We start from the raw sequence: 24,653 nt of genomic DNA on the forward strand, positions 1-24,653 counted from the left end.
ATCAAATGCACAAAAAAGCTTGATAATGGACTTCATAGCGCTTCCCATCATACCCAGGAATCATGGGAAGACCCCTTTCTAATCATGTTACTGTAACTGTACATCTGTGGTTTGCATGTCAATACCAGGGGCGTCTGTCAGTCTCGCTCCTCAGTCTCTGATGTGGAGAATTGATGTGTCTGTGGCCGTCATTGTGTCCACACCGTGAACGCATGCCAGTCTTTGGGCTGCATAGAATAGATGTGAGTCTGCGAATGCAAATGTGATTGTTGAGCTCCTGACACAATAAAAAAAAAAAAAAAAAAAGCTAAATGCGGGGCGAGTGCCGCGCGGCGTGCCCCATGCAGTGCGTCGTAGGACATCGGCCCACCTGCCAGCTGCTGCTTCTGCTGCAGATTCCTCTCATTCCTGACTGAGAGACAGACAAGAGGGAGAGACCAAATGAAGCATGTGGAGGGGAGGGTGGAGGGGGGGGACGATGAATGACCAGACTGATAGTTACATACAGTTAGTTTTAGTGACAGAGAGGGAGACTGAAAACAGTCTGATTGGCAGATAGTGAGAGCCAGAAGGCAGCAAGACTAAACAGATCAACACAACTAGTTATACTAGATATATAGTTTATCTACAGCCGGGCAGACTGACTGACACATGAACCACCTGTGACCACAGAGTGAGAGAATTAATCCAGCGTCACACAGCTTCCAAGGGCAGTAGCGCCCTCCACTGGAGAACTTTTTTTTTTTTTTTTTTTTTTTTTTAATTTATGAACAAATGCATAAGTAGACAATCTCAATCCTGCATCTTTCCTGCACTTGTCAAGTCAAACATGTTGGACACACACAGTAATGTAGTAAAATGTTAAATATTTCTGTTTTCCAACTCCTTCTTTCTACTATGTATTTTGTAAAAAAAAAAAAAAAAAGAGTGAGAAGAAAAGAGTATTACAATTCTGAAAGTATACCAGAGCGAATAAAATATTCAGATAAGACCTTGGACAACAACAAATGCAAAAGCTAACGGTAAGCAGGACAGTTATGCCTGCACAACAAGTATGATAATGTGGGAAAATGACTCGGATTAAATCAATTATCAGAAAAAAATGGTATGCTAAGTATACCGCACATAGCTCCAAAACTAGAATTCCCGGACACCGTGGATTATCTAATTATCCCGCACATACATAAAGCATACATAATATAAATTCTTGTAAGTATGAATAGATTAAAGGCTGCAGAGAATTTTTTTTGGCAGTCATCCAGATGAAGACTTGGAAAGGAGAGGGACTCTTGTGTGCTGAAGTGGTGGAAAAAGAAAGAGAGATGACGACAGAGAGGACTGATAGGGAAGGAGAGAGTTGGTGAGGATGGAAATACTGACCAGCGTGGGTTCAGGGTATTAGAGGCCCCTTATCTGTGTGTGTGTGTGTGTGTATATATATATATGTGTGTGTGTGTATGTGAGAGAAAGAGGCAGAAAGGCATGTGTTTGTATAAACGTCTGTTTCTATGTGAATGCTTATCACGTATGTACGGCTCACATAATGTATACACATATTTCTCAAACTGCATATATATATATGTGTGTGTTCAGGTATTTGTGTTGAAAAGAGAGGCACGGTTGAGCGATCGTGTATGGGAGAGATGGTTTGTGCAGTGTCACTCTGGCATCACATGCCACAGGGTTTAACTTGTCTGTCAACACTTTTCAGAAAGGGAGTGAAAGAAAGCAGAGGAGACAAGTGAGGGAGAGGAAGAGGAAGAGAAGAGAGCACAGTTTTTTTTTTTTTTTTTTATTATGAGATATGTGAGAAGTAGAAATAAAAGTGTGTGATGGAGTTGGGGTGGATGTAAGGAAGAAGGAGAGGCTGTAAAAAGTTTTTCTTAGCGTAAACACTGAAGTTATGAAGATGTGCATTTTTGAGGTATGTTCTCTTAAAAAAAATCCCCAAAAGATTATTTTCTGTCTGTTCCTTGCTCTGAAGGCAAAGTATGAAAATATATAAATCCCCCCAGATATTAATTTTTAAAGGGAAAGGAAGATGTTGAGACCCTATTTAGGAAAAATGCTGTTTCAGTCATTTTATGCGGCAAAATTGACTAGTTCCAATTTCTAAGTTTCTTGTCTTTGTCCTGTGTGGTCGTGAATTGAATCTCTTTGGTTTTCATGCTGTTGGTTGGACAAAACAAGCGATTTGAAGACATCAACTTGGGCTTTAGGACATTATGGAGGGCATTTCTCACTGTTTTCTGACAATTCGTAGATGAAACAATACATTTATTACTTGAGAAAATAACTGTCAAATTAATTGATAATGAAAATCATCTCTGATCGCAGCCTTATTGTGGGTCATACTCCAACAATCCCGACGGCGTGTCGGTTGACAGCGCCATCGCCTGTGATTTTTAATAAAGTGAATGCATCACAGGTTGACTATACTTAGTGTGAACAATGTAGCGAGGCCATTAATCCTGATATATGGGAATTCATCCGAGGCCAAGGACAGAAGAGAGGACACGCTGCATCTTGTTACATTTTGATTCCAGAGGTCTGCTAGCCGTAGGTCTCTGTGTCGGAGGGTTTGTAGGATGCTGCTGCAGCTGTCCTCATGTAAACTGAGTTTTCACCCAAAATCAGTGCTCACAGAGTTAGTGACAGTGGTGAAAGAAGAAAGAGCTTAAGTACATGTAAAAGTCAAACATTGTTTAGCAAATGTTTAGTATTTTTCTTAATTGTTCTTCTTAATCATTTTCTGTCGATTGACTGACAGATTGTCTTGTTTCAGCTCTACTTTTAAATAAATATAGTATAGTAATAACTATGTGTCCCTGTGAAATGAAGTGGAATAAAAGTATTAAGAAGCATCAAATTGAAATACTCAAAGTACAAATACCTCAAGATGGTACTTAGTACAGTAGCAGAGTTACTGACTCTGCTGGTGAAAACACAGCGTCACAGCTATTAACACGCAGTGACGCCGGAGCTCCGTCCAACAATCTGGATCTTTGATGGAGCAGATCGGTTTGTGATGCTGAGTCCATAGTTGTCTGAACTGCTCTTGTCAGCTAAGACAGACTGCAGTCGCTGCATTATTAGAGCAGCTGTTGACTCTCAGGATCTGTGTGTAAGCGGAGAGCCTCCAGTGATGCTGCAGCCAGACTCACCGATGCTGCTCTGCACCAGGTCAGCTGTCTGGACACAAAACAGGAAAAACAGAGGACACCGCTGGTGGAGACAACAGCATTCTTGTTGGGGTCACTGCAGTTCAGTCAGCTGCAGGACCTTGAACAGATTTAGTTTGAGCTAAATTGAAAGCATGGACATTGAACTAAATGCGGTAATAGAAAAGATCAAGGACAAGGTCGTTTTGAGCTCCAACATCTAAGGCACTTATAATAATAAGAAAAATGAGCTCAAATCAAAATTCTTCTGCTCGCTGTGATGCGATGAAATTTACACATACCAGCTAAATTAAACAAATCAAAAAGATGATGAGTCATGGAACGGTTGAGCTCCTTTTGAAACCTCCTCATCGCCTGGTTGATCAGAGAATGACGAAGGAGTAAACTCCGCTTCTCTCTGTTTGATTTCTTCTGTTCGGTACTTGAATGTAGCAGAAAAGCTGTGAAGAGAAAAAAAAGCACACAAGTCTCCAGCTGATAAGAGAAAATGGGAAACACTTTGCCTAGAATTTAAACATTGATTTTAAATGAGCTTATCAAGAGTGGCAGTCTATGAATTATGAATGAGTTTTCACAGTAGCTTTTAAACAGAAGTTTTGACAGAAGCCTTTTCATCCAATAATTGCATCTAATTTAATCAATAATAATAAAAAACAGCTGTATGTTTGAAGTCATTTGACAGTGAATAAGAGAAACGCTCAATCTGGAAACACCGCGAACTGGAAAACATTTCACATACTGTCAAATTCCCGTCCTGTTCTCCCTGTATTCCTGTTTCCTCCCACATCCCAAAGACATACAAACTAGGTTGACTGGAAACTGTGGAAATTGAAAATCTGTCGTCAAGGATGTTTCCCTTCCACCCACTATGCTGGGAGAGCTTCCAGACCCCCGTAACTCTAGACAGGAATAAAGACAATAGGATTCAAAATAGAACAATTACACATTAAATGAAACCTCATTGTTCTCAATCCAGAAGATTAGAAGGCTTTAAGAATAAGTGGCATAAATATAATGTAATACAGCTAATGTTTACCATCAGATCAGTGGGCATCTGCACTGTCCTGACTCTTAGAAACATGGGGAAGAATTTTCTATTAAAAACCACATAAAAAATATATGAGGATGTTAACTAGCATGGCTGCTATTGTTTCACTAGAGTTTGCTTAAAAAGTGACATTTACATGAGGTTGTAATTTAATATTGTTGCATTTTGTGTGAAGAAATTAAATACATTAGAATTCCTATTTGTTCTAATATTCCAGTGGATATTTTCCATGCATGCAATGTCAGTTTCTAATCATTTGTTGTTGTTTGTTTGTGTGCACATTCATGTCTGTACTGTAAATTTATGATGCATCTCTTTAAAGCCGCTATAATCGATAATTTTATACAATTTACAGTATCAGATTGTGACAAAGTCTGTAATGTGAGAGGCTTCATAGCGAGTTTCAGCCTGCAGCCTTTACTGTTTTGATTCACTCTCATAGTGTAATTTTCAGCTATAACAGGCAGCTGTGCGCTACCTGCTCAGCACTAAACGGCAGACAGACACAGTTAGTGACTAGCTGGTGAACATAGTGGAACATTTAGCAGCTAAAGAGCCAGAAATTTCCCTCAGGAGTTAGTGGAGACCAAAAACAGAGCTAAAAGTAAGTCAATTTTAGTACTTCGTGTGTTCATAACCAACTGTTTCCTAACAATTTCACCATATGAACTTAAATTGTGGTGATATGTCAGTGTTTTGTTTACAAAATGTTTCCGTTTGCCCCCAAAAGGCCAAAAAAATCAGTTTAAGCTGGAATTGTCAGACTGTAATCCACTTTGGTTGTATAAGCTTTAATCTTTAATTGAAGTATTATCCGTATTTCTGCTACTACTTCTGTCTCTCCATGCCTTGCTTTGGCATAATTAATTAAACTCCTGGTTGGGTTTAAATGTCCCACAATAAGTTTACTATACAGCCCTCAACTTCAATGAAATGGTGCCACACTCTTCATATTATTTGATGCGTAATAGTTGTTTGCTAAAATCGTTCTGCTTTTTTTTTTGTAGCTGTTGCACTCGTACACAACGACTTTCAAAGAGGACCGGAAATGTCAGCAGTTATTGTTTTGCCCACTTGAGCAGGATACATAACTGATGACGGGCTGTTGACGGGTTGAACCTGCTGCTCTCTCTCTCTTTAGTTTTGTACACTTAATCTCGCTTTGTTGAATGACACGCTCATTTACGTGCCTTCTCTTCGTCCTGCAGCTACCTGAAGCGTTTCAAGGTGATGAAAATCAAGGTTCTGCGTTCGTGGTGCAGACAGATCCTCAAAGGCCTTCACTTCCTACACACCAGAGCTCCACCCATCATTCACAGAGACCTGAAATGCGACAACATCTTTATCACAGGACCCACGGGGTCGGTCAAGATAGGAGACCTGGGGTTAGCCACACTGAAGAGGGCCTCCTTCGCCAAGAGCGTCATAGGTAGGAAGATCTCTCACGTGCAGACAGACCTGCAGTAGTCAGACTCAAGCCTGTGTATCAGAAATGTTTAGGTTTGTGAAAGTCACACACTGTAATTTACGTGGGTTTGTCATAACAATAACCGCTTTACATGCTTACATACTGCTTCTAAAATTTCTAGTTGTAAAAGCAAACAGCACATATTTGAAACACACACCAGTCAGTCTGCTAGTAATCTAGGATTAAGCTGTCTAGAGATGCATACACGCGCCAAAGATATGCCGCACACACACACACACAAACACCCCCTCCATCCTTTTATAATACACTCTTGAGCACACAAGTCGAGTATCCGCTGTGCTCCATATAATAACTCTGCCTTCTTACAGTAGTCTCGCTGTACAGTTAACCACAGGTATTCTGGTATTCGCTCATATTCTCACATACACAGCGCATGGAAGCGCATATTCTGGTGCGCTCGAGGCAAGAATGAAGTGCTTAGTCAATCTAGCAGCTGCTTTGTAGCGATTAAGCTGTTCTCAAGTATTTAGACACTTATCAAAAAACCGCACACACTTAAACAAACGTGTGTTCACATATGCAACATTTCAGGCTAGTATGCAGTACCAGAAGTGAGTTTGTGATGTTAAATATCCGGATTTTCTAAAGCATTTTAAAGATTTAAGTCCTGTCTTCACTGTAACTATTGCATCATGTGTCACAGAACAGAAGCTGTGAATTTACTGTGTATTCCCTGAGAGTTTTTTTTTCTCGATGTCCCTTTTTCTGTCGTCTGTGATGACATTTACAGTTAAAGACATTCCCACACTCCAAAATAAGCAAAAAATAAGGGTTTTAAATTGTCAGCATGATGCATAAGGTCACGGTTTCTCCTCTCCTTATCATCAGGTACCCCAGAGTTTATGGCTCCGGAGATGTACGAGGAGAAGTATGATGAATCCGTAGACGTCTACGCCTTCGGGATGTGTATGTTGGAGATGGCTACCTCAGAGTACCCCTACTCTGAATGTCAAAACGCTGCCCAGATCTACAGACGAGTTACCAGCGTAAGTCTGAATTTCTAGAGCAGCATGTGACAGAGAGTGAAATCTATTTCTTGCACCTGTGACATTCATGGGTTGTACCTAAAAGCCTTGTTTGTGTTTTTTTTTTGGTCTCCATCTTCCTCCACTCAGCTCTCTCTACCACTCTCTCCCCCCCCCTACTTGTTTACAGCCTACAGTATATTAATAAGTTTGGCATGAGCTGCAGGAGATCCACTCATATGACTTTGCTTTTGCACTGATTAGTCTCTCTCTCTCTCTCTTTCTCCCTCCCAACTCTCCCTCTCTCTCTCTCTGTCTAAATATAAAAAAACTGAGAAAACACTAGAGGAGAACATTTTTGGCTGCATTTTTTTCTCCGCCGCTAGAGAGCAATACCAAGCAAGCCATGTCACATTAGGGCCAAAAAAAATGTGCCCTCAAGAGATGTTTTGTTGACCTTGAACATGGCAACCTGACCCTGGGGTCACGCAGTGGCTGATAAGTTGAAAATAAATGCAGAGATTTGATATATATGAGCAATTTTCTTTTAAAAAAAATGAAATTCAGCTTCACAAAAAGGTTTTATACTGGCTTGAATTGAGTAAAAATGACATAAGCTTGGCATCATTTATTCAGTTTCATCATTTTTGTCGTCTTTTTTGATTTTCTCATAGGCAGCAACAAGTCTGACAACCACAACTAGTAAAACTCTTATTTATCTATCTGTTTATTGACAGTCAGGAAGCCTCTTGAATCAACTCATCGGATGGAAATGTACCAAATGCACTCTTAGGTTTTGTAACATTTCCAAGTTTCGCTAAAATATAGATGACAGTTGGCTGGAAGCACCGACTGAAAAACAAAACAAAAAAGCAAAATGAGACAGAGACCAAAACACAGACAGAGAGGACAACAGATGCAATCAGAGGCTGTTTTTAAGTTGAGTGCTGCTGAGGTCATCAACTCAACAGAGCGCGCACGCACGCACACACACACACACACACGCGCGCGCACACACACAGACAGACAGACAGAGGCAGATGAGAGCTGTCTCCCGCCTCTCCTCATGGGAGTTCAGTTATGTGGAGGCTGACAGGGATTGTTAATGGACCAAAGGAATTTACTAGAAATCTCTCTCTCTCTCTCTCTCTGTCTCTCTCTCTCTCTCTGTCTGTCTCTCTCTCTGTCTGTCTCTCTCTCTGTCTCTCTCTCTGTCTCTCTCTCTCTTTCTCTCTTTTTCTTTTTTCTCTCCATCCTTCCTTCTATCCCGTTGTCCTTCCATTATTTCTGTTTTTCTCTCTGCATCTTTCTGCCTCGCTACATTTCTGTTCACTATAAGCTTTTAAAAAGTATAACACTAAATGTTGTTTTCTGTTGCCAAAACATCAGTGCATAACAAAAAAGGATGCTCAAACATGGGCAGATTTTTAGTAATTCAATGAAAAAAGGATTTCAAGCAACTATTATCCTTCAATATTTGCCGTTTATAGCTTATAGGTTAGTGCTACATCCCTCACAGCTAAAACAAGTGCAGTGAAGTTAACATGAAAATTTAATGGTAACTTCAGACTCACTGGCATGTTTTTTTTATTTTTTAATTCAATGAGAACACCAAATAAAACCTGATGTGTTGCAAACCTGTTATTATTTTCTATTTCAGTACTTAAGACAGTGCTAGTTAGACAAAGGGTTATGAATTACTCTTATATGCTTTAATGTATATTCTGTTTCAATCTTCAGTTCAGTAATGAAATTTGAATGGATAAAATCCTCTCAGTGTCCATCCATCCTATCTGACCGGCTAAATTCAAATTGAAGGGATTTGGATTAAGATCGCCTCTCTGCCTCTTACCACCGCTGTGGGAGAGAAGAGGCAGTTCCTCTGTCTTTCTGTCCGCTGTGATCGCTCTGTGTCTGAATCTCTCGTTTCAATTTAAAAAGCGTTTTTATGCAGAATAACACGTCAGTATATTTCAGAATACTGAATGTCCATCTGGCCTTCTGTCTGCACCCATATCTTCCCTCTCTCTCTCTCTCTCTCTCTATTCCTTACTCTCACTCACACAAACTGAAATCACATCACAGATTTGGTTGAGCCATATTAAATTTATCGTAGTGACCTCAGCCTTTGAGTTCACGACTCTGATTGTGCGTGTTTGTTTATGTGTGTGGGTACGCTGAGAGTAATTTTTTTTTTTAACCAGTCAACACAACATTTAGCCAAAACAACCCTTTTGCAATCAGTTGTCCGTGTGTGTGTGTGTGTGTGTGTGTGTTATTGTCACACACATGCACATACAACCTTGTGACAGCCCCTCAGGGTGCCCCAGGCACCTGCTCCCTTTCATTTCGCTGCCTAATCCATCCTCACAGCTCTCCATCCTCCATTTTTCTCTCTCTCTCTCTCCTCACAAAGTCACCCCTGATGTGTTCAATCAGTAACTTTTTGAAAATAAAATAACTGTAATCACTGCAAGGCAAACGTAGAGACTCCACAATAAGGTAAACTACCTCTTTTCAGTACCAGTTTATTGTTGATGGGTTATTAAGCTGACAGGTACCTTCTAACTCTGACAGGTTGCAGTCTCCACAGCTGACAGGATTTGCTTTTTCTTTCAATGTTTCTTTATGAAGGTTAGCTGTATTTCTGCTTTTTTATTCTGGATATTTTTTTTTTTTGGTATTTTCTTTTCGTCTTGATCGTCTCTGTGCTGATACCAGATTGTGGGAATCGCCACCAATTGATCTGTCAATTTGACACAAAGATAATATGCATCAAGAAAGATGTCAACTGTATGTACAGAATAGTCTACAGTATGCCTCTTAAAATACACTCAATTATCATATTGTGCCCTCTTTTTAATTTTAATATAGTTCAGAAAGGGTCTGAGCCCTTTTTTTTTTATTTTTTCCATATCTAAAAGGCAGTATGCTTTATGGCTTTATTTAATTTAATAGCTAACATACAGTGTTGTTGCCGTGCTTCATGTTCCTTCTTCTAGAACATTCCTTACCTCCAATCAGCCTTGTTAAACCAAAATCTAGCTTTCTCTCTCTCTTTCTAACCCTCCCTTCTTCTGTCATACTTAATACCATTACTTCCTCCATCAGTCCTAACTTTGTTTGGCCCTGGAATCTCAGAACGTGTGTGTGTGTGTGTGTGTGTGTGTGTGTGCATGTGTGAAAGAGAGAGAGAGAGAGAGAGATGGGGGGTTGTTATGTAATGGTGAACTCAGGGGTAGCAGGAGAGAAACGGGCCATGAAAGAAAAAGAAAGGAGGGAAGGGAAGACCGGTCTGGAGGAAACGAGCAGAGGGAGGTGGTCATTTACTGGCACAAACAGGTTGAGATAAACAGTCTGTATTTCAGACGAGTCAGTTCGCCAACCAGTTTTGACTAAAAACAATTTTTTTCCAAGACATGTCAGTCAAACAACTGTCTAGTTCACTTGTCTGAGCACTCTTTAGGTAAGTTGCTCCACTTTTTATTTGATAAATCATTTATCTTTCTTTCTACTTGTCTGATCTGTCATTTAGCTATTTGATATTTTAACCAACAAGTTGTTTAACTAATAGCAAATTATTATGTCTTAACACTGATCTAAAATGCGACTCCTCTTTACTCTCTTTTACTTTGGCTTCCTCATGTTCATCCTGCATTTTTAAACTTATGTTTTGTGAGTTTTTATTGCTTCTGATTCTTGCTCATCTCTGTTAGTTGGTTTGTGAAGTTGTATTTGATATAATCTGTGTGATTTGAGGAAATGCATATCTAAGAAAAAGTTTTGAACTGTGTTAAATACCTGAATGTCTTGTTGATTATTTATACTAATTTAATAACTGCATTCCAGCTAGGAGATTTTACACAGAACAAGCAAATTCATCTAATTTAATTAGATGACAGACTAGAAAGTTTGTTTATATGTTATGTACGTAAAAGTGCTTGACAGATGGAGTGATTTTCTGGAATATTTTATTTTCTATTGCTTCCTCTACTTTAATCAGGATTTAGCTTTTATCTCTGTACAGTATTTGCTTCAGTCTCTATTTTGTTCCTCAGTTAACAGCATTCCTGCTACTAGCTCGGTCATTGAAATGCCTTCCGACGAGCTGTTAAACTGATCCTCTGTTGGACTCTTCCTTGGCCATAATCATACTCTTTTTTTTATGGCAAAAGAACATTTCCACATAGTATAATGAAGCACTAAAACTAATCTTTTCTGGATTAGTTTGCACCATTTTTTTTTTTCCTACAAAAAGGATTTCCATTATTGCCTTTTCCTATTAACAAGCATTAGATGTACCTTTTCACAGTGCCAAGCTTCAGAATGGGTCCCTGTGAATGTCTTTTATTGGTGTTGTCCTTCAAAATGTTCCCTAGTGGCTCTGAATGGCTGATTCACTATTTATTCCTGAGAGGGTTTATGTGGGATTTAACCCTGGAACATAAAATTACTGAAGTCTTACTGTAGGACCTCTGTCTGACAAACATTTAACCTTCATAAAAAACATAAAGCAAAATATTCAATTTGCATGGCTCATCAATTTAAAATACAATGCTATTTCACAGACTCAGTTCAGTTGAATTTAATTAGTATCAGTTAATCCCACACTATATAATAGGAATTTGGCATTTAAGTCTTATGACATTTTCCAATTTGTTTCATTTTTCCATTTTGAGACTGTTCCCACATTTCTGTGGTCCTGTTTTCTATTTTCCTATATAGAAGAATACTTTTATCACATACAGAGGAAAAACTAAAGGAGCGAGCAAACAGATGTGTTTTCTGGAAGAAAATTAAGATTCAGAGAATGAATGTGCAGTGTGTGTGTATATATGTGTGTATATGTGTGTGTGTGTGTGTGTGTGTGTATGTGTGAATTAAAACATAGCAGCCACCGGGTAAATGTCTCCTATGCATTAGTGAGAAAGATCATGTCTGGGTTTTAGGTTCTTCTCGAACTCCAGCGTGTGTGTGTGTGTGTGTGTGTGTGTGTGTGTGTGTGTGTGTGTGTGTGTGTGTGTGTGTGTGTGTGTGTGTGTGTGTGCGCGTGTGTGGCTCTCGTCTGTCTCTTAAAGGTTTCGTGTCTTCACTGCTCTTGTGTCTGTGTGATTGTGTGCAGGGAGTGAAGCCTGGCAGTTTTGACAAGGTAGCCATTCCTGAGGTAAAGGAAATCATAGAGGGCTGCATCAGAACGAACAAAGATGAGAGGTGAGACACACACACACACACACACACACACACACACACACACACACACACACACACACACAGAATGTTAAACCCAAAACCAAAGCTGTTGATATATAGTGATTTCTGTGGATTTTTGGATATGACAATCATCACTACACTTAGTAATGTCTGATGATACAAGTTCAGGAAGTTTTTGTCCACTTTAAGCAAAGTCATTCTCCCTCTAAATCCTGTTCTAATTCACAGTTTCTTGGTTATCTAAATAGTGCTCTGTTCTCTCGCTCTCCCCATGCCATCGGTGTGCCAAAACGTCCACCTCCTCCCTCGCTGGCACTCTTTCCTTTTGCCCCCCCTCCCTGCTTCGTTTTATTGTCCAAAATTTAGTTATCTTGGTCTTTTGGCGAGAAATAGTCATCTGATTGGTTGTCAGTCGTCCAGCCACAGTGCATTCATAGCTGACTCTCATTTCAAGGATCGCTAATGCTTTTCTCCTGAACGTTTTTCTTTGTTAAAAACCATCCGCCTCTGCATACTTCACGACACACTGTAATGTGAATTAGTGTATAGGTTGAAAAATCTACTTCTCTCTCATCAGCTGCATTTTTTAACATTTCTTTTCACCTCTCTCTTTGTTCCACTGATATTGGTGTTTGGCTGGATGAATCCTCTCTTACATATCTTATCTTTTTGTCTCCCGTTCTTCTAGGTATGCTATAAAGATCCTGTTGAACCATGCATTCTTCCAAGAGGACACTGGGGTCAGGGTTGAACTGGCAGAAGAGGATGATGGGGAAATGATCGCAATCAAACTCTGGCTCAGGATAGAAGACGTCAAGAAGCTCAAAGGTTAGAAATAATATCTTTCTGACTGGCTTAGTCACATTCAGATCTGTTGTAAAATATCTAATAAAAGCAAACATGTATCTATATATGTCATAAATCTTATATTAAGGGGCAATAGTTCTTTATAGCTGTTATAAAAAAATCTGTCAACCCTCTTACCCACCCTCTTGTAGTAAATAACCATTGACGTTATATTAAGATATTAATTATTCCAAAGTAAATATAAGACAGACACCTGCCTGACCAGCCAGCTGTAATATGTTTTTCAGGAAAATACAAAGACAACGAAGCCATCGAGTTCTCCTTTGACCTGAACAAAGATGTCCCTGAAGATGTGGCCCAGGAAATGGTATTATGGGAGGGATTCATAGAGGAGGGATTCAAAAGGGATAGATGTATGGTGGTGTGGATAAGTGGGAGGGAGGGAGGGTTGGATTTAGGTGAGAGAGAATAGAAAGGGAGAGATGGTAACACAGAAGGAGAGATGTGAAAAGTAGCAACTGATGCATAAATGTAGACAGCAGATAGATAGATGGTTGGTGAGATGGACAGGAGATAAATGATAGATGGAGGTGAGTAATGGTGCATATTTTGTTGAAAGGTAATATGCGTGACTTTACCCAAAACCTCTCCAGGTTGAGTCTGGCTATGTTGCTGAGGGTGACCACAAGACCATGGCCAAGGCTATCAAGGACCGCGTATCTCTGATCCGGAGGAAGAGAGAACAGAGACAGCTGGTACGAGAGGAACAGGAGAAGAGAAAATTGGAGGCGGAACAACAACAGCTGCAGCAGCAACAACAACAACAACAGCAGCAGCAGCAGCAACAACAACAACAACAACAGCAGCAACAAGAAACACTCAAAACTTCACACACACAGGTTCGTTGGACAGTTGATGAGCATGATTTTATTGTTAGTTTTTCATTTGTTTCAAATCAGTTTGTATGTATATTTGTAACTGTGTAACTTTGATTTGTTGTTCATAAAAAGACATTGACACTTGCAAATGATTTGGCTCAATATTTATCACAGCAAGTCTTTATCCTTGAAGTCCCATTCTGAAATTGATATGTGGTGCCATTTGCACCTGGCCGTTAGAGTCCACATGGTCCTTGTTCCAGTTGTAGCATTTTGTATTCAAATGTATAAACCATGTGGGAAATATGAATTTTGTCCTTATTTTCCTTTAGTTTAACCTTAGCTTGTATTCTTTTTGTCTCTAGGCAGAGACAGAGGAGACTGAAGTGGAGCAGCAGCAGCAGCTTCACTATCAGCAGAGCGGCATCTCGCACACATGTAAGACAAATACTGCAAATAACTGCAAATAGAGATTTAGAACAGCACCCCGTCGTCACATTCTGCACGGTGGTTTCTATTTTCATATGTTTCTGCTTCCGAAGGTCCTTTGATAGTTTAGCACACTGTGTATCTACCATGAAGATCGAATTTAGGTTGTAAAAGATGGTCGCAATGTTGTTTAATTTATATTTCTCTTGTAACATCGTGATACTGTAGAGTGTAAGAAAGCAGAAACAATCTATAGTGTATGACGCTAATGAAGGCAAAGTAGCTGGGAACATTATGGGAATAAAGCTTGGTATATTGGAGGAGAATTATGCATCTTATCTTCCAGTAAACCAAGGACAGCCATGGTTGAGTTGCTGTTTAAATATGCCATATAATTTCCAATCATCCTGTTTTAAATTGAAAACGCATTTTAACTTATACCCAATGGATTTATTTGCATGCCAATACATTTTTCATAAAGCCAAACCTGTTGTGCCCTAACATAACTAGCTGTAAACTCACTTATATCAAGTTTGAGATTTGCATAGAAATAAGATTATCTCCACATCAAAGTAGGTTTTTATAACTTGATTGTGAGTTTGATAATTGTAGAAAAAGGAAGGACAGAAGAAAAGGTTACCCTGCTTATTTCAATTTTCTCCGTGTCTCTCTCAGCTGAAGGAGGCATGGACAGCGGCCAGGGTTCCTCGGTGTTCTCCTCAGACTCCCCCCACCTGGGTCAGCTGACCATGTCGTACAGCTGCCCCCCTTCCTCCCAGCCCCCCTCCCAGTCCCAAACCCCTTACCCCTCTGCCCCCTCCGCTACCCTGCAGCAACACCCGGCCTACGCCCAGCCGCCGCAGCCAATGGTGAGTGGTGACGTCATCCAAATCAGACATCACACGTGTACGTTTCGGGTTGTCACATCTGTGAGGGTGTGCTATACTCACAGCTGTGTTGAAAATGACTCGTCGGTTTGAAGTGAGCACTGCATGGTGTGTTGGAGTGGGAGTGAGCTTGAGTGGAGTTTGCAGTGTTTGTGAATGGGGTGGGAATCGCTTGTTATGCGTTGAGCTAAATACACAAGAGCATGCCGGTGATAGGCTTTTATTTGGAGATGATCACCTTTGACCTCAACGCCCATTGAGGCATGTAACCTGTAGTATTACACATAGAGAAAGCAACACTTTTGCCAAACACATCAAATTCAGTTTGTCAGCCAACATTTCAGCCACTTATTAGGTTATAACAATGTCTGATCAAGTTTTCAGCTAGTCAGTAAGTCTGTTAGTCGGTAGACAACCACTTACTTTGGTAGTATACCAGTCCTCTGTTGTATTTCATCGTAGATATCTGTCAATCACTCTCTCTTCAACCTCCCAGATGTCATGTATCCCTCTTATCCTCAATCCTGTCATTTTATCCACCAGTTACCTCTTTCACTGTCCTTCCCTCAATCCTCCTTGTACTGTATGTTAAAATCCATTTTTCTCTGTTGTGTTCCTTAGTTCTTGTGTTGTTTGTTCATTCAATTACTTTTCTTTAAGTATTAGTTAAGTTATATATCGTCTTGTTGTCATATTTTCAAACCTTTTTTATACATTAATAACTTGACATATTTTCTTGTACGGAGCCCCCCAGTACTTTTGTGTTACCTCACAATACATTTGCATTCCCTTGCAATAGTTTTGCATTCCCATGCAACATCGTCATTTCATCTCACATGCCCTGACATGAAGTTATATATGTGTCTGTGTATATACATATATATATATATAATATATAAGCTGTGGACAGGTGGCTACATTTCAGGTGAACTTGTGTGGTTAGAATATCTAACGTAACCATCGAATGTCCCCCAGCAGCATCCTGCAGATTACTGTACTGCTTTCTCCTGGAGAGATCTCTTGATCTAAGGATTTGTTTAAGTTTACTCTCACTAATTACATTACCATGCCTATTGAGCAGTAGTGCTGTATCAGCATACTTAATGCCCAGTTCAAAGTAAAATTCAATGAGCTGATCCATACTGGGGTGTTGCGCTGGGCAGAAATAGACATGTGGCTAAGAAGGAATGGAAGAAGGAAAGTATTGCGAGGTAATGCAACATTTATTGTGAGAGAATGCAAAGAAAAAACCTCGCTGTGACCCTCGGGGGGGGGCTCCGTATGCTTGGACACACATTTACTCTCATGTTATGTAATCTTTGCTCATGCAGAGGTGTCATATTCAGGAGAGTTTGCCAAACAAGTGGAAGACATTTGAAAGTTATTTACTCACTTAAATCTAATATTGTCTATTCATATAATATTGTATTGCTATATTGTTTGTTTTTACTGTATATAAAGGTTTTTTCCAAATAGAGAATTCACCTCTGATATGGCAGAAAACCTTTTCTCAAACTGTTCTATTTATTCATTGGCAGATGCTACAGTACAAGTGTTAGCATGTTTGCTTGTTTTTTCTCTCTTTTCACTTTTAGTTTATGTATTGTATGTTTTTATCATAATGTTGGTTGAACATGGTCTCTGCTACTCTCTTATGGAGGTTTTAATCCAGCTTTATTCATTTTCTCAGGGAATGTTTATTTAGCATACTTGTTTGTTTTAAACCATGATCATCAATTGTTGACCTTTGAGCAGCCCCCACTAGAGCTGATGAGTGAAATTCCTTGCTCAAGGGTATCTTCATAAGTACTTACTGATGGAGAAACAAGCATTTCTCATTTAATTTCCCACCATAGACTTTTCCATCCGGTGACCTTTTGGCTGCAAATGTTCTTGTGTGACTTCCAGTTTACCAGCATTCACATTTTATCATTCACCTGAACGATCATTCAGATGGGAGACCGATTGATTGAGTAATTTAATGAAGATTCTGGCTTCCTTTAGGTCTCGCTTTGAAGTAATCTTACATTTCTCAGTAAGCTTATTTCCTCATTAAGATTATACTGTACAGTATATTGGAGCCAGCAGATACCGTGTAGACAGACTGACTGGTTTATCATATTGAACAACTACTGTACTCAATTATGTGATTATCTCAGGTACCATTCTCCCCTTTTATATAAAAGTATGTGTTTTTTTAATTTTATTTTAAAATGATATTGACTTAAGATATGCTATTTCTTTTGTCATTGTTCTTTTATATCTTCATATTATATCTTTCAGCCATCTTTACCACTTTTGTTCATAAGTTCATTTCTTTGTGTTATTTGTTGTTCAGAGTAAGATAAAGAACATGTAAAAGTTTTGTTCCAATAAGAAATTCACAGTTTGAAAAACTGAAACAGTAGCTCTCACGTCAGTGTTGAAATTAACACACACATAGAGGATTTTTTAAAATCATATTTAAGAGCTATTATCATGTGTGTTTATTAACTTTTGGAAAACATAACTTGAGGTATTTTATTCGCAAAACTGAAATCTAACAATCACTTTTTATTTGGTAACTTTTTAAAATTATATAATTTGTTTTGTTTTGGGTTTTTTGTTTTTTTTTAATTTAATATCTTTGGTTCCAAATCATAGTTTGTATACATGTGTCCAGTGGTTGTGTTTTCATTTTACTGTTGTTTTCTATGTCTAGGTCATTTTTCCATGTTTTAATTTCTTTGTGTTTGTTTTTCATGTTGGTCCCAACCTCTTCCATCACCCCTCCCTGGCCTACAGCCTGCGTCGCGCCGTCGTCGAAGTCGTAGCATGTCTGTTTGCGTCCCCCCTTCCTCCTACTCCTTTTCCTATGCTCCTCCGCCCCTGGCTGTTCATCCAAAGCAGCCCTCCACCCCTCCTCCAGACCTATCCTCCTCATCCTCCTACACCACCACCACCTCCCCCTGCATGCCTCTCGCAGCTGAGAGGGACACATTCGCTGGGCGCCTCTCCAAAGCCCTGGAGACAGTCCTACCCCTTCACTCTGCCTCCTCTCTGCCAAGGGCCAGGCAGCGGAGGGCCAGCCTACCGGCCCTGTTCTCCACCCCTGTAGGTTCAAAATCCTCATCCTCAAGGGGCATAGTGGTGGTGAGAACCAGAGAGCAAGGGGGAAAGAGAAACATGAGGGATTGTGGACCACACTGGTGTCTGAATTTAGAGATAATAAAATTACCAAAATCATTCTAATTGAGAGTGCCACGTGTTACTGTGTATGAAAACTCATGACAAATTAAATGTGCTGTACAAATACCAGCAGTTCTAATTGCTGGGTAACATAGAGTGAATGAAAGAACTGTTAAAGAAACTCGTATTACTCATGCTGAGAAAGCATCATTTATTCGTCACTCTGTACATTTTTGGGCCAAACAAGAAATGGATAAACAGCCACACGGAATCAGAAAATTAAACTGATTTGCGTCAATTGAAAGTACACGATGAAGATAATCTTGAACTTGTTTAGGAACAAGGTTGCCTCCCCAGCTTCCTTCACTGTGTAACAATATGTATATTATATCTCTCCTTTTCATAGCTTACATGAAATCCTGACTGTTTAGCAAGGATTTAAAAACTGAGTAAGCTAGGACATCACGTCATCTTAGAATCTGATATTAAATTAGTTGGGAAATGCTATCTGTGTTCTCAATTTAAGGCATTTTAAGTGGCATTTTATCTTGATAAATATATTAGTATGACAGATATGTTTGTTCAACTTCAGTTTATTTTCAGACACTGCTGTGAGTCTGTCATTCTACTGATCCATCTCTCTTTCGCTATCTCTCTTCCTCTCGTAAACCGCCATGTGTTCACATTAAATACAGATTGACTGGCTTGAAGCTGAACTTTGCTCTAAGGTACAAATTCTTTATATCCGGTGCATCTGCCATCAGGAAAACTGCTCATTTTACAGCAAACATGTAATGGAACAACCTAGAATGAATGAATGAATGAAATGACATATATTGGTACAATCAGTGCCAGGGTTAATACATATACACCAATTTCTGTGACAACATTTTGTCCTTTCTGCGCCAGAAGTACATAAACTACCTGGGTGTTGGCTTTTATGGTATTTTTGGGCTTTGTATGAAAGATGACAGGAAACGAGGGGAGTTACACTGACATTAAACTAAGGTCCCCAGCTGGATAATAACAGGGGACATTGCGGCTCATGGTTGATGCTGAGGCTACCATGGTGCCCCTTTTTCAACATCCACTTTACAAGTGAAAATAACACATAAACACCAAGTCTGTCTAGATATTTAAAGAGGAAAAAAAGCATCACATCAATACTCTTGCCATCTAAAAACTGGTTTTAGCCAGTGGAAAAAAAGGTTCCTGGTATCTGTTCCTGGACATTTGTAAAAACTAAAAATAAAACACAATTTATGTAAACACAGATTGCAACCAAACACCTTCATTAGGATTTACACATTATCTATATATACAAAGTTTTTCAAATGTTCTTAGTTTGTTAGCCTTAAGTTGCAGGCTACAGCTACTTAGTTAGAAGGTCAGTATTTTGCAGGTTAAAACATGTAACAAAAGACATTTTTTTCTGAATGTAGATGCATCAGGAGAATGTTGAGCTTAAGGACAGCATTTGGCCTTTCTTTTCTTTGTATTTAATACCCCACTATCTATCTACTGTGAGCTCTGCGTGTCTCCCTCTTTTACTGTCTTGTCTCTGTGGTATCTGCTTGTCTTTGTGCTGTACCAGTCTGTCCACTTGTCTCACTATCTTTGTATCTTTACATTACCTGTTTGCTTCTACACCTTTTAGGTATATTGGGCCCTATTGTAACCACATCATTTTGTTCCCAGTGTGGAGGGAGATATGTGGCCATTTTCTCTTGTTATTGTTTTGAAATAATGCTCTTTGATACACTATTTTCTCCATTTCATGTGGGCCTTTGCTATGGTTCTCTCTCTTCATTCTCTGAATCTCATTCTTAAATCCATTGTATCTCATTGTCGCAGCAGCATTCAATGCCGCACCCCTACAGTGGAGGAGCAAGCACAGGAGGAGGAGGAGCAGGAGGGAGCATCCCCCTCCAAACTCTCCCCGACCCCCCTACTATTTTCTTCCCCTCCATCCCCGAGCGCCCCGTTTCCTTCTCGCCTCCTCCCACTGGCCCTCCAAAGGCCTACAACACCCAACGACGCAAGAGCACATCCATTCTCGAGGCACATACCCGACACTTCCAGCCTGCCTACCCTCGGTATGGGAGCAGCCTGCACCCCTTTTCTGGGATGGAGGGTGTTGAGACCCCCTCTCTCTTTATGGTCAATCCCGGATTTGCAGCCGCTGCTCAGAGACTTGGCGTTGGGGAACCTGTGCATCTCCCAGGACAATCTGACCCAAGTTTGTATGGCTATAAAGACATGAGAGCAGAACATGAGGAAGCAGTGAGGAGATTAAGTCTAAATCAAGCTGCCTTATTGGACCATTATGAAGCAATGGCGTATGGAGGATACCCAATGACTGCACACCAGCTTGGACACTTGAGTTTCCATCAGCAGAGGCAAGCAGCAGCTGCGGCTGCAAGTTTGGGCTTTGATCCCGGACCTCCACCTCAACCAGGGTTCTTGCACCCACACATCATGCAAAGAATGAGTGCACACAGTCCAATCCCTCCACCTTTACCTGCTATGAATGCATCTACTGGTGGCGCTGTTTCTTCTTCTTCATCTGATGGATGCTATCTGCCACCACAGCACACTTCCCCTTCCGCTTTTCCTATTTCTGCACCTCCAGTAATGGGCGAAGCCTCACCATCTACTGGAAGTGTTTTTGAGTTCCATTTAGCTGCGGCCGCTGCAGCTGCTGCTGGTGATCCAAACCTCCTGGCATCCAGGCTTTACCGGGCCCGAAGGAGCTCCATGGACCTCCCTCTAGACGACAGCACTGGAACAGGATCAGGTGGCTCCGGCACGTATAGTCGACTCCAGCCAGTGACAGAAGAGCTGTACACATATATCAGTCCTGAGCTCCCCTTACCTCCAGGAAGTCTTCTCCTTCATCACACAGGTGTAACCGTAAAAGACAGAAGCCCAGAACCATCTAGTGACTCTCTGGCCTCCTCTGATGCAGGAGAGTTCCAGTCACCTCCTCCCCCACCTCTCCTCCCTCAATTCGACTCCTCAGCCGCTCAGTCCATCCCTCACTCGTCCTCCGCTGCGCTCTATGATCCATCAGGCGGAGTGCCTCCCATAGATAGCCATGGACATCCACCCTCCATGCAGAGCTTTCTCCCTCCCACCCCATCCTCCGAGCTCCCACTTGGGGGAGCGTCATCAACTCAGCTGGAGTCTCTGATCCAGAGTGTCTGGGCCCGACATGGAGGGGTGGTACCAGCCCAACCTGATATGACATACCATGAGTCATTGCTGGCCATGCAGGCCACTAACCCCACTCTGGTACTAAGTTTAGATCCTAAAAACACCCCTAGACCCCTGGGTCAGTTACTAGTTGAAATTATGTAAGCTACTTTTCAGCAAAGATCCTAAAATAGCTGTTGATGAATGAATATATTGTAATTGCAATAGCTCAACATGCTATTTCTTTCTTGTTTGACTGAAAAGTGTCAAAATCTCATAGATTGAGATTGTCATACCTATAAAGTTTAACAACAATGTGCTTTTCAGGAGATATATATAAAAAAAATACTGTAATCTGTCAACTGAATTAAGTCTTCTAAAAAAAAGTAGCTTAATTCATTTACAAAAGTAATTTGACCCAAGGGCTCATATACCAATCCCTGTTGTATTCATACCCTACCGACCCAGGAGCCCCAGCTGATGCTTATTTGTCATCATGTAGTTTTAGGTTATGATTTTAACCCCCCTTCAGTCATATGAACACTACAGAGAAAGTCTCATGGTCTGCCTTCGTAATGTCTCACATTATTCATTCCTTGACAATGTTTGCTCATAGAAGGAAATGGCAGAAAAATGTTTAGTTTAGAGCATGACTTAAGTCAGCAGTGCTTCAAAAGGGATTGATAGACAAGGGCAAGATCCAGAGCATATCTTGGTACGACCAAGACCAGAATCATTTGATTCTGAGACCAAGTTAAGAATAACAGGCTTCGCTCACATTTCATTTCCATCTAAATGGGACAATGTTGACGTTTCCATCCAACATTGTCCTGACATTCAGAAGGTAGTCTTTGAGACAAACTCTGTTGTACAAGCTTTATGAGCAAACAGTCTCAGCCTCCTCCTCTCTGTGTTTATGTTGTGTTTTTGATTGATTTGTCATTATCAGTAAGTAATATTTTGTCTGTATGTTCATATATGTCCGTATATGAGAAATGTGTGTTTGTGCGGGTATACTATATGTATGGTATACTTGAATTTTTGCTCGTACAAATCTACAGTCCATTTGGTCCAAAAGTAAGTCATATAGATTCATACTTCAAAATATAACTTTACATCCGACATATCTTCAGATTTACTGATATGTTATGAATATTCTATCCATGCCAAGGTGGTTAAGAAGATCAGGGAAGTATAATGAAGCCGTGAGACTGTTGATTTGTATGGACAAACACACAGAAACATACAACAAAACCAAGGAGGCTAAGACAAACCTACATCTAGCAAATGTAGCCAAGCAGATAGACATTTCATTTGTATATTTTCAATTATTTCTGTTTTGTGTTGTATTGCTGAAGAGCGTGGCTTCAAGTCAGTTCTTTGTTTCAGCTTATTGTGTTATTTCCCGCCCCAGACTGGAAATCAACTTCCTACACAGGGTTCAAAGGTCACAGTTTAAATTCATTAAACCCTTAGAACGCTGATATCATCATTGTCACCTTTCTTTTCTTCATTGTTTACTTTGAACCACCTTTTCATTTCTTCAATCTTTTGTTGTGTGGAAATTTTTTATTTCATGTAATTTATCTTAAATTCTTGATCTTTCTATACGTTTTATTAAATTTCTGTGCTGTGAAGTTATTTGTGTTTATGTGACTGCCTATGATGTTAGGAAAAAGGTAGGTAGTAGTGGTGCAACAATACTTGTGTAAGCTCCCACCACACACTGTGTAGGAGAGCTTCTTGACAAGTATAAAGTTGCAAACAGCCTTCTAAGGGTTCATTTTACAATAGGTTGGTCATAATTGTTTATATGCTGCTGTTATGCAGTGCCATAGATTATTAAAAGTTGAGCCATATCAAGCTGTATACTCACTAGAAATGTATCAGGATCAAAAATCAAGCGTGAATGATTCCATAGTTTAACTTTACTGGGAGTAGCAAAAAAAATCTGCACAGGATTTTGTTTGAATATTTTCTTAAATTTGTGTGACATTTCAAACTAATCAGACTTGTTAAGAACTTCTTTGACAATCATTATACAGTTACCTAATGATCTTCTACATGTTTCTGGGAGGGATTTTATCATGCAAAGTGGCAAGCCCCAGCCATCTACCATTAAAATACAAAATATTATTGTGCCTGTGCCTTTGTTAGGATATTTTGGAGAAAACAGCAGCGAGCAGTTTGAAAATCTTCAAATTTAAGTTTAATATTTCAATTTTAATATCTGGTGTCAGTATTCCAGCTTCTACTTTGTGCTTCTTTGACTCTATAACATCCACTTATTATCACTGCCAATCATTTAGGGTCTGACCTGCATGAAAAAAAACTCACAACCTGCCCTAACCCCAGTACTGTGCCTGTACTGTTGAACATTACAAACGCCTCTATGTATGTATATGCATACAGTAAATATTGGTGTGCATATATCTGTTTGTGGACAAATGGATGTGCTTCTGTGCGCATGCGTGCATACACAAGAAGAAAATGTAAAATGAAAAAGATAACGGCAGAAGTACCTTGTGTTTGCATTCATGTACAGTTTCTGATGTAGAAACTACAAACATGTTCTGATTATCTCTTGTTTTTCTCTCTCCTTGTTGCCAATCTCTCTTTGGTTTCTCACCTCCATCCTTTTATATCCCACAACATTGCATCTCTTCCTATCTATCTGTCCATCTTTCTTTCTCTAAATCTGTTTTCAAGCAGCAGATTCAAGCTTCTACCCCCCAGCCAAGTCCAGGACCCCCTCTGGCCACCGCCACCTCCCAACAAGCTGCCCCTGGAACCCCCCAACAGGTAACTCTACCAGCAGAACAACAGAAGAAATCAGTAAATGTCAACTTTTTATGCATCCAGACTTTTTCTCTTCTCTTACTTCATCACTTTTCTTAAACTTGGCCACATCCCCTTGATGTCCAAACCCCATAAAGATAAAATACAAAAATATCTCCACCCTATTTTTGTGCTTATACAGTAATAACTCCTGTGTCGGCTTTTCTCTTTGAAGTATTTCCTTCGCTTCAAGGTAACCACTCCCACTGAGATGGCACTTTGCCTACAGTAATACCACAGTCTTTTTGAAGAAAACAGTTTGCCCCTGGCGCAAACCACTGCTATGAACTAATTGCAGCCCTAAACTGATGTGATTGAGCATGAAATGGATGTTAATAGGAGATCAAATGTTTCTTGTCAGGAAAAAAGATGGAATGTGTTCATTTTTCTTTTTCTTTTTTTTTTAAACTAGCCAAAGAGTAATCCGCATACTATGATATTCTTCATGTTTACGTCAGAGTTGTATTCCAAGATCTTTATACTGTATTCACATTTTACCAAAGATTTTTAGCTAATAGGCACATCATTTTGGAATTTAACAACTTGGTGATTGTTT

General features: G+C 39.9%; 1 protein-coding gene across 9 annotated transcripts in view; it reads left to right on the forward strand.

The window, feature by feature from the left end:
* wnk1b (WNK lysine deficient protein kinase 1b) overlaps nt 1–24,653 on the forward strand; it is a 98,766-nt gene that overhangs the window by 46,034 nt on the left and 28,079 nt on the right. For 7 of the 9 annotated variants that reach the window (XM_067581717.1, XM_067581713.1, XM_067581716.1 and 4 more), the window contains exons 4-12: nt 5,439–5,659; nt 6,548–6,705; nt 11,807–11,895; nt 12,584–12,723; nt 12,990–13,069; nt 13,356–13,601; nt 13,946–14,018; nt 14,685–14,878; nt 23,969–24,061. In XM_067581717.1, coding sequence (XP_067437818.1) covers nt 5,439–5,659; nt 6,548–6,705; nt 11,807–11,895; nt 12,584–12,723; nt 12,990–13,069; nt 13,356–13,601; nt 13,946–14,018; nt 14,685–14,878; nt 23,969–24,061 — 1,294 coding nt within the window. Of the gene's footprint in view, nt 1–5,438; nt 5,660–6,547; nt 6,706–11,806; nt 11,896–12,583; nt 12,724–12,989; nt 13,070–13,355; nt 13,602–13,945; nt 14,019–14,684; nt 14,879–17,680; nt 17,990–19,918; nt 21,359–23,968; nt 24,062–24,653 lie in introns of all 9 variants that reach the window. The other 2 variants (XM_067581721.1, XM_067581714.1) reach the window with 2 other exon arrangements.

This window comes from Thunnus thynnus, chromosome 23 (assembly GCF_963924715.1).
Source record: "Thunnus thynnus chromosome 23, fThuThy2.1, whole genome shotgun sequence".
NCBI lineage: Eukaryota > Metazoa > Chordata > Actinopteri > Scombriformes > Scombridae > Thunnus > Thunnus thynnus.